Below are 16,906 nucleotides of genomic sequence, written 5' to 3'. Positions count from 1 at the left end.
AAGCCTGAGGTTAAGAGGCTCCTCACAGCAGTGCTATATTCATTCCAGTTGTGCAAGTTTTATTGCCATAGATCTCCCAAGAATAACTGTGCAGAGAAGTGCTGTGAAAACCTGCCTGTATCAGAGGTGTAAGAACTCACACATTCAACGTGCTCCTTCCCGCAAAGCCCTGCGTCCTGTAGACACTCGCTCACACACACAGCTTTTCATTTATACTTCTGTCCTGCGAGCTGTGGAATGGGTTCTATGCTACAGAGACAGAAAGCGCTACTGGGCTTAGGTCTGGAACGGAAGCTGTAGAATCATAGACTCAGAGAATACTAGAACTGGAAGGGACCTTGAGAGGTCACTGAGTCCAGTCCCTGCCCTCATGGCAGGACCAAGCATCGTCTAGACCATCCCTGACAGATGTCTATCTAACCTGCTTTTCCACAACCTCCCTAGGCAATTTATTCCAGTGTTTAACCACCCTGACAGAATTGTGAGAACTGTGAGAATGCCACACTTTTTAGGTCTAGGAAACAGATTTTGTAATGCAGGGGGTGCCCCATATCCATTGTTTTGGATATCCATCGCTCATCACTAGGGGAATGTGGTCCAGTATACATTGGACCTGATCCACATATCTGTCGTTTGCACTGATTGGGACCGACATAAATTGGAACACGTTCCCCTATTGTGCAGTACATACTGTACTTGCGTCCATCAGCCACATTTTCCATGCTGATTAAGGAGACGACAGATGAAGGAAAGTCCGGTGTAAAGGTGTTTTGGGAGTTCTATAACATCTTGAATGGCATGGAAAGCATTGATGCATTGTAGGAAGAGGTTACTTTGCAATACATTAATGGTGTTTTGCACCGTGCATGGCCAGATGCTGTCCCCAGCATCTGGGGTTTGATGCCATTCCTGCTCTCAAGCAAGAAATTGTGACGTTGGTGAAGGATATTGGCTTTGAGGAAGATGGTGTACAGGAGTTGTTGGAATCTCACGTTGAACGATTAACTAATGAGGAATGGAGATCTGAAGAAAGCAAGGGCGATGATTACAATAATGTAGAGAAGGGATGCAAAAGCTTATTGGTTAATGCTATAGACTATACACATTCCCACCCTTCACCCCCCTGCCAGTAAATTTTTAGCAGGCTGGCCAGCAGCCTGGATCAGTCCTGGCTTGCGCCGGGTCCAGGATCTACCCCCACTGTGGCTCTGCATTTAAAGTGTATTAGGAGCCAGGCAGGCCGGCTCAGTTCCAGCTTGTGCTAGGTCCTGGAGCTCAGTACCACCCTTCACCCCGAACAGCAGCGTGGGGCAAAAAGCAGCCGGTCTGCGAGGGGAGTTGGTTTTTAAAATGGCTCCCGTCACAGACCAGGTCCCACCTGATACCCCGCACTGTGCCTCTGATAGAGGCACAGTGGCAGGGGGCTCCTCGGGAGTGGGGCCGGAGTGCCACTGGGGACTATAGAATAGTCAAGTAACCGATAAGAATTCATGAGATTATTTGACTGTTCAATTAACCAATATTTAACAGCTCTTCCGTTTCTTTGGACTGCTGGGTGAGATGAAAATCATACAGAGCAGTGATCCGTTTTGTGAACTGTCTGCCAAAGCCTCCAGGGCTCTCAGTGATGCAATGGCTTGCTACAGGGAGACCTATCGTTCAAAGATTCACGCAGTAAAGCAGACATCAATAAAATCCTTTGTAAGGACTTCTGCAACCAGAAAACCAGCCACTGAAAAGCCAGTCCAAGAAAACCCAGTTGCCACCACTACTTAAATTTAGCATAATTGATACTGTTTTATAATTACTGTAATCTGTTAAAATGCCCTATGTGTTGGAACAGTGTTAGTAGGGTTCTACATTATTATTCAATGTTTTATGTGTAAAGTGTGTGCTGGGTACCCTGTCTTTGTAACAAGGTACACTGTTTAGGCAAAAAGCGCATTGTCACAGGCCAGTGTGGTGAAGCTGGTAATGCATTTCCCCTTATTTCATTATTTTTTTTATGGGGAAAAACTCCCTGGTATACCTCATTTCAGTGTCCATTGCCCTTTTCATGAATGTAACCCCAATGTATACAGGGAACCCTTTTTTTTAGCCTTTGTACTTCTGTTCCACCTGAGATCTGGTCATATCAAAGCATGCAGCAGCCTTTAAGTCTCCAGAACCCCTTGTGCAATAGGGAGGTGCTACTATTCGGGGAATTGAGGTACGGAGGGTATAGACACATTTGTGCTGATGGTCACATTTTTCTGTGGAACAGTCACAACTGGAAGTCAGGATTCCTGAGCCCTTGTTTCATTCTTTAGCCATTGGATCACTGTTTCATAGTCTTTGTTCTGTTCCTTTCCAAAGAGGTGGTTCTGCAGCCAGCACCTGCCTTGACCTGGAGAACCATTGGAGGAGTCCTGGATTTTTACATCTTCTTGGGTCCTGATCCCAACATGGTCATCCAGCAGTACCACCAGGTGATAGGTAAATACCAATACCGTGGCCATGCTCTGTGCAGTCCATCGCATAACCATCCCATTGTATGCTTAGGGATGCCCAGGATCTCTATTTATTGCCATCACTGTCACATTTATCCCAGAAGCCCTGTTTCACTAGATTCATTGTGATGTCCTCTGCCACTGGGGGTGTTTTCTCTTCCTCATCTCCACCAGAGCCTCCCCCTCTGGAATTGTCCTGCTTATCACCCCCTCCCTGGGGATTGTCAGGTCCATCATTGTCTCCATTCCAATTGTGTTGCTCCAGGTTTCCCTGCCATGCCACCTCTCTGGGGGCTGGGGTTTCATCTGTGCCGCTGGGGCTATGGGACCAGCAATGAAACCTGGCAGACTGTGAAAGCCATGAGGAATTATCAGATACCGCAGGTAAAAGAAATGCCCGCTGTCCAGGGGAGGCAAGGAGGCACCGCAGAGATATTTCCATGCCATCCGGTTCTGCCTCTCTTCTTTGCAGGATGCGCAGTGGAACGATATTGATTACATGGAAGGGTACCGGGACTTCACTTACGAGCCTGAGAAGTTTGACACCCTCCCGCAGTTGGTAGAAGACCTTCACAAGCACGGCCAGCACTATGTCATGATCACGGTAAACTGACTTCTCTGGCCCCCTGCCCAAATCATACACGAGGGCTGTTTTTGTTTCTAAAACTTCAGGCAGATGCTGCCAGCATCAGCATGTGAGATGTGCTCACCTCGCAAATGCAAACAAGAGCAGGAGGCGACTTGCTGCTCATGGGGTGTAAGGCGCCCCTCCAAATGAGCTGCTGCTGTTAATTTCAGTGCTATACATTTTGGTGCAGTCTCAGCTGCTTTGCACCAGCTGAGGCTCTAGCGCAGACCCTCTTCGCAAGTATGATGCCTGGCTTTGAGCAACAGCCCAAAAGAACATGGGACCTTTTTTACCTCCCTTCATCTCTGCTGGGGTCTCGTGCAGGCTTCTGCTTGGGAGAAGTGCTAGAACCCAGCTGGAAGCCATGGGCAGGGCCTCTGGAATTTCCCCCTTTTTTGCAGGGGAGCTCTAGCAACAGGTCCCCTATAACCCCGTTGTCTTCCTGTCTGCTCTGCGTGTAGCCCTCCCACTGTCTCAATCACACAAGGAGACTCTGAGAGCTGCTGTTGACAGTCAATCAGTCTGATTCATGGGGACTCGCCTTGGGGTCATGACCAGGTCATCATCTCCCTGCCCCTCCTGAGGCAGATTCCATCTAGACCTCAGCTTGATAGAATTGTGGGGTCCTGGTCAGGGGGACAACAGCCACACCAAGCCCCTGGGCAAGGTGGACGGGGAGAGCGGCTCCAAGCCTCAGGAAGTGGCGTGGCCCTGTATGGAAGGGGTGGAGCTGACACAACCAGCTCTTGGTGCCACTAGGAGTGTGCCATGCTGCTCCTCCCAGCCCTTAGAGCAGTGTTTCTTAAACTTTTTAAGACTGAGGAACACCAAACAATTTTTTTTTATGAGGAACACCAAGGATTTTTTGTTGAGCGAAAAAAAAGTTTGGGGGAAAAAGGGTCAGGGGGAAAGTTATTGAGGGAAAAAAGGAGTCTGGGGGAAAGTTACTGGGGAAAAAAGGGCACCTGCCCCTTTAAGGGCGACCATTTTGAATTCTGTTCTCCAAGGCACACCTCTGCCTGCCTTGCGGCACATGGAAACACTGCCTTAGAGCCACCTGGAGTGCGCTGCACAGAGCTCTGGCAGCGATTTAAAGGGCCCAAGGCACTGTACGCTGTCACAGCCGCAGTGGTGGCCGGGAGCCCCGGGCCCTTTAGAATCCCTGGGCCCTCTGGCAATTGCACTCTTTGCCCCTCTCCCCACTGGCGGGTCTGGTCCTAGTATGGAAAAGGTTGAGAACCCCTGGTCTAAGGGAAGGATTCTCCTAATTACTGTTCCGGTAGCCACATACTCAGCATTGCTGTGAGATGCTGTTTGTCCTGGGACTTTCGAACCCTTCCCCCCACTCCCAATCTCTCTCTAGTCCAGGCCTGGGTCCTTCGAGAGGTGACATTTTATACAACAGTCTTTCGTACATGTGGAAATGCTACAGCAAGTTTCAGTTCCTCTTGGTCACTTTGGCAGTAACATGTGAACTTTTAGTCAACCCTCGTGCAGTGGGTCAGGGCTCCCAGGACCAGCAGTCTGGTCTCTTGAGTTACACTGGGCTATACTGGTGAGGTTTCATGGACACGACAGGGAGAGAGTAACCTTCGGTTGCATATTTCCAGGATCCGGCGATCAGCAGCTCTAACCCTCCTGGCTCTTACTGGCCTTACGACGAAGGCTTGAGGCGTGGAATATTCATAAATACCACCGAGGGGCAAACACTGATTGGACAGGTAAGGAAGGGGTGTAACTTGGGTGAAATCCTGCCCCCAGAGAAGTCTGTGGGAGTTTTGCCATTCGCTTCAGTGAGACCAAGATTTTACCCTTTGTGGAGCTGAGGAGAAAATAAGAAAAATGGTGGTAAAGCAGCCTCTGTGCTCTGGGCCTGATCTGTCCTCGTTCTCTCACATGCAACTCCCATTGACATGACTGGGGATTTCATTAATGTGACAGAGGCCTGAATAGGCTGTGTGGGGAAAATACTGAGGACCTGATTCTGCTCATGCTCCTGTGCGATGCCAGAGTAACCCCTTGGAAATCAGTGTTGTTGCGAGTAGTCAGAGTCTGTGGTGTTGTGCTCAACGCTCAGTCTGGTCTCTGAATTTTTCCCTCTTTCGAGAATGATGAAAAATTGCCCATGGTGAGCAAATCTATGGAGCTGCTCCATTTATTAGCCACAATCCAGTAGGGAGGTTAGCGTATAGACGTTTAAAAGATTGACCAATAAACCCAGGCTTATCGGTTAATCAAAATGGCTACATGCAACATCTCCCTACCCACTTGCTGCCTCTGTATCAGAGGCAGCAAGAGGAGGGGAGATGGGAGCTAGTGCCAGTGCAAAGCCGGCTTTTAAGCCAGCTCCAGACTTGTGCCGGTTCCTGCAGAGCACCTGTCTCGGCCTCCTCTCCCCTCATCCCCCCCCCCCCCACTGCCTTCCACAGAGACAGCAGTAAGGGGGACAGGTGGGAGTTGGAGCTTGGGGGAGCCGGATTGAAAGCTGGGTTCCCCTGAGCACTGGCTCCACGGAGCTGCCTCCCCCAACCTGCGCTGCTGCGAGCCCAGATGTTTCGCAGACCGAGGCTGTTCTGTGGGATGCCGGGACAGCCTCTTTCCGCAGGGTGCTCAGATCCCTGCAGACAGGGGCTGCTGCTGCCCCATGTATCAGAGGCAGCAGTGTGGGTGGCAGGGGCTCCCCGGAAGTGGGTCTGGGAGCGTACTGGGTCCCGTCCCCATCTCCGGGAACCATTTTAGAAACCGTGTAACCGATAAACATGGTTGCAGCTTCATGATTACTAAATGGCACGAAATCTAACATCCGTACAGCCCACTGTGACTTCTCATTCCTGTGTTATCAGTTAAGGGCAGCGCTCTCTCTCTCAAGTACTTTAAGAAAATTTGAAAAACGTATGATTGACAAGCTAAAAATGATGGGCCTGCGCTATGAAACCCAGACTCTTCACTCCTGGTTTGTGCGCACTTGACGTAACTGGGAATAATTATGCAGCGTGCAAGGCAGGGAAGAATCAGGCCCCATCTCTTGAAAAGCCATCAGAGCCAGTGGCCCCTGCGGGTGTTCAGCTGAACTTGAACAATCGAAGGGGCTGTTCAGCTGCCTGTTCTCCCTCTGCATTTTTAAATCCCACCATTTCTACATGGGGGAAGGTGGAATTCCAAAAGCTGACCAGGCTCAGGCCCTGGCTCCAGCAACAGGAAGGTCAGTGGTGGATTAATAGACGAAGGATGGCTGGACTGTCATCTTTACAGGCAGGGCCATCTCTAGAGGAGTGCGGGGCCCTTGACAGCCCTATACCCTGCCCCTCCTCCGCCCTCTCCCATCCCATTGCACCCCTTCCCTGCATTCCCCTCTCCCGAGCATTGCGACCCAGGCGATTGCCGAGGGAAGTGGCACAGGGGGCAGCGGAGGTCAGGCCACCGCTAACTGCAGTGGTAGGAGCCACCGGAAGCAGAGCGACCCAGCCGCCATCTCCCTGCCAAGTTGCTCTGCTTCACCACAGTGGTTGGAAATGGAGCAACCCAGCCCCAGCCTGCTCTGCTCCACTCCCTTGCGTTGCACTGGGTCCCAAAGCACAGGGCCAGGGGCACCCACCCTGAATCGTCCTGTGGCCGGGCCGGCTCAGTGTGCAGGTGTACCGGAGGCTGTGATTCCTTGAATGCCGCGTTCCCTGGTGCAGGTGGCTGATGATTGGTTCACAGGATGTGTTTTTTTTCTGGCCTTTCCATAGGTGTGGCCTGGCCTCACGGCTTTCCCGGACTTCTCCAACCCGGACACTTCTCAGTGGTGGCTGGAGAACCTGAACCGTTTCCACGCTCTCGTCCCCTTTGATGGGCTTTGGATCGTAAGTCCCTCCCTAACTCTGCTGGGCCTGACCTCCAAAGGCCGGCGTTTCCCAAGCTGCTCCCTCGCCTTCCCCCCAGCCTCGGGTATGTCTCACTGATTCCTGAAGCTTTTGGACCTCTCTGAGCTCCTGCTTTTCTAGTTCCCTTGTCCTTGACGAGTGCTGTGTCCCTGAAGGCACAAAGGCCCTGGGAGGCATGTGTAGTGTGTGTCCAAGGGGAGGTTTCATTGCGCTGGATGAAAGGGAGCGAGGCTGCATGTTGTTCTAGGTACTGAACATGCTGGAGGCTAACAGGCCGGGACCAATGACACAGTTCACTTCCCAAGTCCAGGGGGTGGAGTTAGTACCCCAGCTCTGAATGGCTCAAGGAAGGACAGCCATGGAGCAGCCCCCCTGACTCCTTGTTGCTTTGGCCACGTGCTTAGTCCCATATGGGTGCGGGTGAGCAGTGTCTGGTGTCTGAGAAGAGATCCACTCCCAGCTTGAGACCCGCTGAAACCCTGTGAATGACATTTTGACTTCACGTTCTCTGTCTAGGACATGAACGAACCATCCAACTTCAAGGACGGGTCGGTACATGGCTGTCCCTGGGGAGAATTCGATAACCCTCCCTACGTGCCTGGTAAGAAGGGAGACAAAATGCAGGCTGTGCTGGTGTAAGCAGGTGGAGCTGCTGGGAGCGGGACCTGCCTACATCATTGGTTTGTTTGCCTGCGTGTGTCCAGGCGTGTAAGTGTACATGCATGTGTGCTCTGTGTTCTCTGACATGCCTTTGGCACTGAATTTCCAGCACTACGGGCTGTGCACAGGGGCTCAGGTTGCAAACACAGGCAGCTAACTCTCTATTCAGACACCTACATGGCCAGGTCTAGCCCTTAAACGTTGACTAAGAAACCTAACCATTAGGAGGCCCACAAAGGGGAACAGCTGGCCCAAGAACCCCATTCAGATGGCTTTATGGACTCCTCTCTGGCAGGAAATGATTCACTGGCTGCCTGCGGCCAGAATCTAGCCCCCTTGTACCACATGAGCAGTTTGGTGATCTGGCCCAGAGTGAGGAGGTGCAGGGGACTGTATCTGGGTGCAGGTGTTTGCTGGCTTCCGTGCTGCATGACACTTCTCACAGCCTCTCTCCCTCCCCCTCAGCTGTGCTGGGCGGGTCCCTCTCGTCAAAGACCACGTGCGCCTCAGCGAAGCAGAGAGTCTCTGTGCACTACAACCTGCACAACCTCTACGGGCTGATGGAAGCCAAAGCCACAGCTAGGTAATGGCTGGTGCTTGGTGAGCATGTGTTAGCCCCGCAACTCCAGGGAGCCAGTTCAAACCCTGCTTCAATGAACGGCGCCTCAGAACTGTGTCCGAGACGCTAGCACGAGGCATCCTGCCCACAGGGGGCTGGCCTGTTCCCAGAGCACTGACTCCAGGCTGGGTGTGAGCCCCCACCCAGGACGAAACATTCCAGCTGCCCACGCTGTATTCACAGCCCATGGGGAGTGGGGGTGTTGAGTCACAAGTCCTGGGGTTGGTGAAGAGAGATCATCCCCATCTCATCGGTTCATGGAGCCTGGGTCTGCACCAGAGAAGTACTGACACTGCCCGAGCCCTGTGTCCTCCTCTTGGATTTCATGCAGCTGCTAAGGACGAGGCTGGGATGGTTGTTTCCTCGAGCGGTTCCCACATCTCACTGGGCTATGGCTGGGTCTTAAAGCTGCACTAGACATGGGGCAAGAACTGGCTGTTACCCACAGTCGCAGTTGGGCCTAGTCCAGTTGGGGGAGTTCCTCTCCAGCTGTCTCTGGCTGTGCTCTGAGTCTCACAGCTGCTCCTGCCTGTTCCTGGTGCCCAAATCTCCTCCTTGTCTTCCAGCGCCTTGATCCAGATCCGAGGGAAACGCCCATTTGTGATTTCTCGCTCCACCTTCCCCAGCCAGGGCAGGTACTCAGGGCACTGGCTTGGTGACAACAGGAGCAAGTGGTCGGACATGTACTGGTCAATCCCAGGTGAGCAACTCCCCCAGCAACAGGCAAGCCTCCCACAGGTACCAGCCTTCACCCACTGGGGACAGAATCACCCTCAGCCTGGCCTGCATCTTCCCTGGTTGTGATGGCTCCTCCCTTCACATGCGCTGGGCAGCGGCTCCTTCATTTAACAGCCACGGGAAAGTGCTTCCTATCGCTGGACTGTCATTGTTACCATCTGGGAGGGCAGCCCTGGGACTGGAGTCTGCTCCCAGCCACTGCCGCTTCAGGAGTGGCTGGGAGGGGGCAGCCTGCCCGCTTGCAGGCAGCGTAGCCGTGGTTTGGTCCTGCGGTGGGGGAGATGCAGGCACATCCCCAGCCGTGTTTGTGCTGTAGTGTGCACAAGGCAGAGAGCATCGGTCGGAGAGTTGGGCCTAGTCCGGTCGGGGCAGATGCCCTCCTGGTGTCCCTGGCTCCTCCTGGACGCCATGTCTCTTTTGCAGGGGTGCTGAACTTCAATCTCTTTGGGATCCCGCTGGTTGGGGCAGACATCTGTGGGTTCTCGGGCACCACCACGGAGGAGCTGTGCACCCGCTGGACCCAGCTGGGGGCCTTCTACCCCTTCGCCCGAAACCACAACTACCTGAATGACAAGGTAACACCGAAGGATGGGAGCACCCGGGTTGGGCTCCAGGGCTGATGTTCTCTTGAGAGGGCTGCATTAGCATGGGGATGGGGCGCACAGCAGCAGGAAGAGGTCACAGCTAGCAGGGCACAGAGGGAGGGTGGCTGATGGAAGGGGGCAAAGGAGTGTTGGTCGTAGAGCCTGTTTGTCCGTCTGTCCTGCCTCTTGACACTCTCGTTGTCTGGACTGCCCAGGCCCAGGATCCGGCGGCGTTCAGCTCGGTGGTGCGGACAGCCATGAAAGAGGTGCTGCTGACGCGCTACGCCCTGCTGCCCTTCCTCTACACGCTCTTCCACCGGGCGCACCTGCAGGGCCACACCGTGGCTCGACCCTTGTTCTTTGAGTAAGAAACTCGTCTCACTGGGGTGGATGGCTTCCTGCCCCACTGACGACCCACAGGGGCAGCCTCTGGCAGGCAGCCTCTGGCAGGCAGGCAGGCAGGCCAGCTTCTCTCTCTCTTGGGCACAGCCCACTGCCATTCTCCTCCTGGGCCTCTCCACTCTTCCCCAAAGACAGGAGCCATGAAAGCTGATGCTATGGACCTACAAGCAGGCACGAAGCCACAGCCTGTGGTACCACTAATCTACAGCAGCCACCCCACCCCACCCCACCCCCACAGTGGGGCAGTGGAGCAGGCGGAGAATGGGGAGCAATTGTGCTATGGCCAGGGGGCACTGGCCCGGTTCAGGCTGCAGGGCCCAGAGGTCAGTGGATCAGCTCTGAGGTGCCCTCTTCTTGCTGTAGGTTTCCACAGGACGAGATCACGTACTCGATTGACAAGCAGTTCCTGTGGGGGCGGAGCCTATTGGTGACACCTGTGCTGGAGCCTGGAGTGGACTCGGTGACTGGCTACTTCCCCAGGGGAGTGTGGTACGACTACTACACGGTAAGGAGCAGAGCATGCTGGGAGTGGGACAAGGGGGAGTTTCTGCTTTCCCCTGCCCAAGGGAGAGTGGGACCCCAGCTGCAAAGGGCTCCTCACCTGACAGCAGCCTGTGAAAGCAGCCAGGGTGTCACCTGCGTCAGAAACCAGAGCAGGCCTCCGTTCCTGCAGCAGAGGGGGTGGGGCAGGAGGTGCCCGTGCACCCTGACTTGCCCCTCCTGTCTGCTCTTCCCCAGGATGGGCCCTCACCGTAGCCGCCTGGCCTGGCCTGGCCTCTGGGATTGGCCATTGAGGGGAGCAGGAGGTTTGGAAGGGCTTCCAGGTGCATCCTAATCAGTCACCCACAGATCAGCAAGTGGGCACCACCGCCACCCGCAGAGACAGCTGGGAAGGCGTTGGGGCCACTGCCTTGTTTCTGAGCATGCCTTCCTGCCCTTGCACATCTGCATTCCCCTGCCTTGTTCACGTGTGCTCTTGCCTCTGTTCTCCTTGTGCACCCCCGTGCTCCCTCTGTCCTGTGCGTGTCCATGTCCCTGCCTCTGCCCACCACACGTCTGCACTCCCCCTACCCTGTGAGGGTCTGTGCTCCTGCCTCTGTCTCCCCTGCTTTGTGTGCGTATGAGCCCTGGGCTAGTGCCCATCACTGCACTGCCCATGTCGTGTGTGTGGTGGGTGTGGAACACATTGCTGCCCATGGCCTGTGGTGTGTAAGAGGGCCAGGGCCTGTGGCCTGTGCTCCCCCTGACCCATGTATGTAGTGGATATGGCCCTGGCTGGTGCCCGTGGCCTCAAGAGTCATAGTTCTTCAGACCTGTGGGCAGACGGCCTCTCCCCCTGCCCACGCCCCGCATGTCTGTCACTGCTTCCGCAGGGCACCTCTGTGAACAGCAGTGGGGAGAGCCTGAAGATGGCCGCTCCGCTGGACCACATCAACTTGCACGTCCGAGAGGGTGCCATTCTCCCCACCCAGGTAAGGCCGCTCCTCCTGCCCCCACCCCATCAGCTGGCCTGTGGGGGTTGTGCTCTGTGGCCAGGGCTCACCACTACTTTGGGGTCCCTGAGCGTTATGGTAGCAACGTGCAGCCTGGCAGGCCTGAGAGGGGGCTGCTGCCTTGGGGCGTGTGGTTGAACGTCTTAGGTAGGTGTGGGGGGGCTGTGAATCCCACCCAGATTCCCAGGGGGCTGCATGCTTCTGTCCGGTCAGCCCCAGGGCTCTGCTTCACACTGCATTGCTCGCCCAGTGAGGGGGCACGGCTCTTCCTGGGAGCCTGCCAGCCCCGCTCCTTGAGCCCCCCGATGGGCCGTTAGCCCATGCTGCACCCCGGGGCACAGGAATAACCCTCGTCCCACACGCCAGATCCCAGCTACTGTGGCCCGGCTCCAGGGCACATCAGGAGAGTCGCTTGCCTTGCCCTGGACACCGCCCTGCCCAGAATACAGCTGAAGACGTGATGCTCCTCGTGGTTCTGGGTCAGGAGCTGTCCTGAGCCTCCTTCCCTGGGTGCAAACTGCTGTGAAAGCGATGGGAGGGCAGGGGCAGGGCCATTGGGTGCACTCTGTGGCCTGTTCACTGCCCCAGCGCAGCCTTCTACCGCAGAGTGGGGGCCCTCAGTGGGGTGCCTGCTCCCACCTGCTCTCTCGAACCTCAGAAACCCGGGAGCACCAGCTGGGTGAGCAGCAGGAACCCCCTACGCCTGATCGCGGCCCTGTCCCAGAACGCCAGCGCCTGGGGGGACCTCTTCTGGGACGATGGCGAGAGCCTGGAAACCTTTGAGAAGGGCGCCTACTCCTACCTGGTGTTCAACGTCACGCAGGTAGGCGGCCCCCACCCTGCAGAGTCACAGCCCTGCTTTGGCTCCTGACACCTGGCCCGTTGTGGGGGTGCAGGTGGTAGAGCATCTGGCCCAGCCCGCCGAGCCCCCAGTCAGGGTGTTACCCAGAGCGCCTGGTGCTGCTCCCTCCCGCCTGACGGGCTGCGAACACTGGGGCTGGCCAGCCGGGGAGCTGGGATCAGGCCGGGAGCTGGTGCCCTCTGTGGGAGTGTGCTGGGCTCAGTGTGCAGATCTCAGTGCCTGAAGGCCTGGGGGCGGGACAGCCTGGGTTTGAAAGGCGTGGGAGGGTGGCAGGGAGCAGCCCACAGGAGCAGTGGAGGGCTGGGACTTTCCTGAGGAGCAGGCCAGGGTGCTCTGACTGTGGCTTAAAAGCTGGCTCCACACATGCACTGGCTCCCACCTCCTCCCCTGCGCTGCTGCTGATAAAGAGGCAGCAGCACAAGGAAGGGCGGGGGCTGCATGTAACCGTGACCCATGTACACGTTTACTCTTTCACATCCCTAACCTCGCCTCATCGCGCCTAGAACGTCTTCACCTCCACTGTCCTTCACGCCAACGTGGAAGCCACCTACATCACTGTGGATACACTGACAGTCTATGGGGTCCGGGACGAGCCCAGCAGGGTCACTGTCAATGGCAAAGAGAATCCCTTCTCCTATCTGGACAACCAGGTAACTCAGCCTCTGCCTGCGCTTGGTGCGCCCCTCCCCTGGCCAGCAATGCCCAGCTCCTTCCCCCACCAGAACCTGGTGCATCCCGTCCCCACCCAGTGACACCACAGCTCCTTCCTCCTCCAGTGCCCAGTGTGCCCCTCCCCAACCCAGCGACACCCGGCTTCTTCCCCCAGCAATGACCAGTGCGCCCCTTCCCTGCTCCTTCCCCTGCCAGCGCCCAGTGTGCCCCCCTTCTGCCCAGTGATGCCTGGTTCCTTCCCTGCTCTCTGTTCTCGCTCTTGCAGGGTCACGCGTCTGTCCCGTGGCGCCCATTGTGCCACTCTCAGGCTCTCTGCCCCTGGCTGTGAGGTGCAGAGGGGTGGGCACTCCAGCCGCCTCCTTGCCGTCCATTGGCAGCTGGCCTCACTCTGCTGACTCTGCCCTGTGAGCCCCCAGACAGGGGGTTACCCCGAATGCCTGGCGCTGCTCCCTGCTCTGAACTGGGCCTGCGTGTGGAGCGGAGGAACCGGGAGACGGGAAGAGGCTGTTAGTGGCTAGCGTGGGAGTCAGGGAAAGCCTAGCCTAGGCTGAGCTGTGGAGTGGGGGAGGGCTGATAGTGGTTAGAGCAGAAAGCAGGAGTCAGGGTGCTGGGGTTCCATTCCTTGCGCTGCTCTGCTCGTTGTGCCCCAGGGAGCTAGCCTATGGGCCCCTCATTGTTTGCACAGCGCTTGGAGGTGCTCATTGAGTGGGCAGGTACAGATGTTGAGATTGTTTCAACCCGTCACTCTGCCCTGCCCGATAGCACTGGGGTGACCAGCTATCCTGTTTTTAAAGGGACAGTCCTGTATTTAAGCCCTCTTGGAAGCATCCCGATTTTTTTTCTTAAAAACAGGCAAATTGTCCCATATCTTTCTGTCTCCCCACACCAAGACTTCAGGGTTCTGCTGCTGGTCTGATCTGGCCTTGCCTGCCCACAAGCGGTCAGTGGGGGGGGCTCAGGGTTGACAATAGCGGTGGGTGCGCAAAGCTGGTGATGGGACAACCATCAGGGTAGCCTTCGCCGCATGCCAGCTGTCGGCCAGCAAGCCCCCCCTGCCGACCCATTTCCCACCTGCTGACTGAACACTGCCAGTAGCAGAGGCTGGTGAGTGTGAGCAGGTGTCAGAAGGCAGCTGGTCGCCTCTGCTGTCCACTAGGGATGTAAATGGTTAACCGGTAAGCCTCGCTGTCAATAGGTGAATCTTACTGGTTCCAGTTAACCAGTAGGGGCGGGAGCAGCTCTCTGTCCTCCCCGAGTAGATGGCTGTTCCAGTTCGTGTCAGCCCGTCCCCCACCACTGCAGGTTACACGCTAGCCCCACACCCAGAGAGGCGGCTTCACTGCAGCAGGGAAGCCAGGGAGGGCGAGGTTGGTTGGTGGGAGTGAGAGAGGTGTGTGGGAGTGTTTGTGTGTCCCTCGCCCTGTGTGAACCCAACAGCCTGAAAGATACAAAGGTGAATAAAAAGAATCCAGCTACGCTGTGTTTGTTTAAGAGGGGCTCAGTCAGCTTGGTGTTAGTTAGCTAGTGCGTACTGCTGTGTTCGCATTGGTTGCCATTGAACTCACTTGAGTACCAGTAATCCCGTATTCAACACCCTGCTTAGCACAAGTCCGCTGCTCCCCCCAGACCATCAGCCAACACGTCAGGTAGCAGCATGGCTCCTGCTGCGGCTGCCAGCATGTGTCCAGCCCAGCCCCGTGTTGCGCACTGCATGGCCTTGAGCACGAGTTTCTCCCTGTCCCACAGGTTCTCACTGTGAGCCACCTCAACCTCAAGCTCAGCCAAGGATTCTCCATCCGCTGGCAGTGACAGCTGCGCACCTGGGACGGCTGAGCTGCAGCTGGCTCTGAAGGTGTCTCTGTCCATCAACGTGTGTGTGTGTGGGTGGGGATCAGCATATGTGTGCATCCCCCCCACCCCCACACCCCCCGGCTCTGGCTAGGGGATGCTGCTGCCTGCCCATGTCAGTTTGGACACAGACTCTGCATTGCACAGCTACTTTGCACCTGAGCTCAGCAGGGCTGCACAGCCTGGCTCTCCCTGTCCTGCCTCGCCTTTCCCCTGGGGGCAGCTCCTGCAGGCCAGAGAGCCAGGAGCTCTGTGGAAGATGCATTGCCTCAGCCCTTGACACAGGGTTTGTGGTTAAAGACTCGGCTGTCCCATGCCCTGAACTGTGGCTCTGAGGGCTGGTGAAAGGCTTCAGGCAGCGATTCTGTTTGCCTGTCTCCTGCCACCAGCACACTGATGTCTCCTGTGACTGGCTCTCACAGCTTGTGGGCATGGTGCCTCCCAGAGGGCGAGGGCACGGTGTGTGTGGGGGGGCTGTCATAGTTCCCTGCAGGCTGCGCACTTGCGCAGCCGCACAGGAAGAATTTAAGACCCACCCACCTCGTTAGTAGAGATGTGCAGCAGCATGCCTGCAACCCTGCACTAATGAGGTACTTCTTCCAGAGTGCTCCTGACGCTGTGTCTGGAAGTGGGAAAAGGTAAGCTGGTGGGGGGAACAGAGGTTGGGGGAGAGTGGACGCTGCTTTAAAAAAAGCCTAGGCAGCCGGCCAAGGAGCTCTGAGTTCCCTGCCCCTCGCCCCTTCCCTCTCTCCGGCGGCAGCCAAATGTTTTGCTGGGCTGCTTTTAAAAAAATCCTCTGCAGCCCGTAGTTCTGTGTCCCCAACACCTTCCCTCCCTCTGGCAGCAGTTCTGTGTCCCCCTGCCCACTCCCATTTTCCCCCAGGTAAGTCCAGCTGCTTGGTTCCTGTTCAGAGTATAAGGCAGGAAGCACCCATAAGAGACAGCAATCCAGATCTAAGAATGACACTGTACAGGCAGTCCCCGACTTACGCGGATCCGACTTATGTCGGATCCGCAGTTACGAACGGGGCTTTTCTCGCCCCGGAGGACACGGACTGCGGAACCTCGTGGTCCCGCCGCCCGTGTACTCCGGGGCGAGAAAAGCTGCTCCGCACCTAAAAAGCAGACCAGGTTTTTCTCGCCTGGGGTAGAGCAGCTGGGGCTGCTGGGTTGGTCCTGCAGCACCGCTCCTCGGCGCTACTGGACCAACCGGGCAGCACCCCAGCTGCTCTGCCCCAGGTGTCCCCAAGTCAGCCGCTGCTTAAACTGATCAGCGGCTGACTACAGAAAGCCCAAGGCAGAGTTGCTCTGCCCCGGGCTTCCTGGAATCAGCCGCTGATCAGTTTCAGCAGCGGCTGACTTGGGGACACCTGGGGCAGAGCAGCTGGGGTGCTGCCCGGTTGGTCTCCGCAGCGCCGCCCCTGCGGGGACCTACCCGGCAGCGTCCCAGCTGCTCTGTCCTAGGCGTCCAGATTCAGCTGCTGTTGAAACTGATCAGCGGCTGATTCCAGGCAGCCCAGGGCAGAGCAACTCTGCCTTGGGCTTCCTGTAGTCAGCCGCTGGTCAGTTTCAGCAGTGGCTGAATCTGGAAGCCAGTTCCGACTTACATACAAATTCAACTTAAGAACAAACCTACAGTCCCTATCTTGTACGTAACCCGGGGACTGCCTGTACTAACCTTGTGCTACAATGCTGACGCTTGTTGTCTACCCATGTTATTCAGACACTGTTTAGGTGCAGAAATAAAAATAAACGAATAAGGATTTCTTTGCTCGATCTTTCTCCAGAGCTGAATCACACCAGCTTTGAAGAATGAAAGATTTGTGATATGTAAACAACTGAAATATTAAAAAACCCTGTTTCCTAAATAGGGAGCAATATGTGCACAAGAAGTGCTCAGAAATGAGTCCTTTAAATAAAATTCTGCTTGAAATTAAAGATTAACAACCATTTCATTTCATGTATTGATACCAATCATAACATATTTTGTTTGTTATATCAAGAAGATGATCAATTTTGTTTTATGCCTCCAAGGAACAAGTACA

The 16,906-nt window shown here is 55.8% G+C and overlaps 1 protein-coding gene across 3 annotated transcripts in view; it reads left to right on the top strand.

Moving 5' to 3' along the window:
* Positions 1-16,095, top strand: part of LOC102459990 (alpha glucosidase) — a 44,671-nt gene extending 28,576 nt beyond the window's left edge. For all 3 annotated transcript variants that reach the window (XM_006112861.4, XM_006112864.4, XM_006112862.4), the window contains exons 6-20: positions 2,356-2,475; positions 2,755-2,873; positions 2,962-3,093; positions 4,728-4,838; positions 6,849-6,962; positions 7,500-7,584; positions 8,109-8,226; positions 8,829-8,962; positions 9,424-9,575; positions 9,800-9,948; positions 10,350-10,491; positions 11,360-11,458; positions 12,138-12,302; positions 12,845-12,991; positions 14,760-16,095. In XM_006112861.4, the coding sequence (XP_006112923.2) occupies positions 2,356-2,475; positions 2,755-2,873; positions 2,962-3,093; positions 4,728-4,838; positions 6,849-6,962; positions 7,500-7,584; positions 8,109-8,226; positions 8,829-8,962; positions 9,424-9,575; positions 9,800-9,948; positions 10,350-10,491; positions 11,360-11,458; positions 12,138-12,302; positions 12,845-12,991; positions 14,760-14,822 (1,850 nt within the window). In that variant the 3' untranslated portion in view covers positions 14,823-16,095. The remainder of the gene's footprint in view (positions 1-2,355; positions 2,476-2,754; positions 2,874-2,961; positions 3,094-4,727; positions 4,839-6,848; positions 6,963-7,499; positions 7,585-8,108; positions 8,227-8,828; positions 8,963-9,423; positions 9,576-9,799; positions 9,949-10,349; positions 10,492-11,359; positions 11,459-12,137; positions 12,303-12,844; positions 12,992-14,759) is intronic.
* The last annotated feature ends 811 nt before the right edge of the window (positions 16,096-16,906 follow it).

The sequence above is a fragment of the Pelodiscus sinensis genome, chromosome 16, assembly GCF_049634645.1.
Source record: "Pelodiscus sinensis isolate JC-2024 chromosome 16, ASM4963464v1, whole genome shotgun sequence".
NCBI classification, from domain to species: Eukaryota; Metazoa; Chordata; order Testudines; family Trionychidae; genus Pelodiscus; species Pelodiscus sinensis.
The sequence above is the reverse complement of the archived record's forward strand: the minus strand, read 5'-3'. Positions and strand labels throughout refer to the sequence as shown.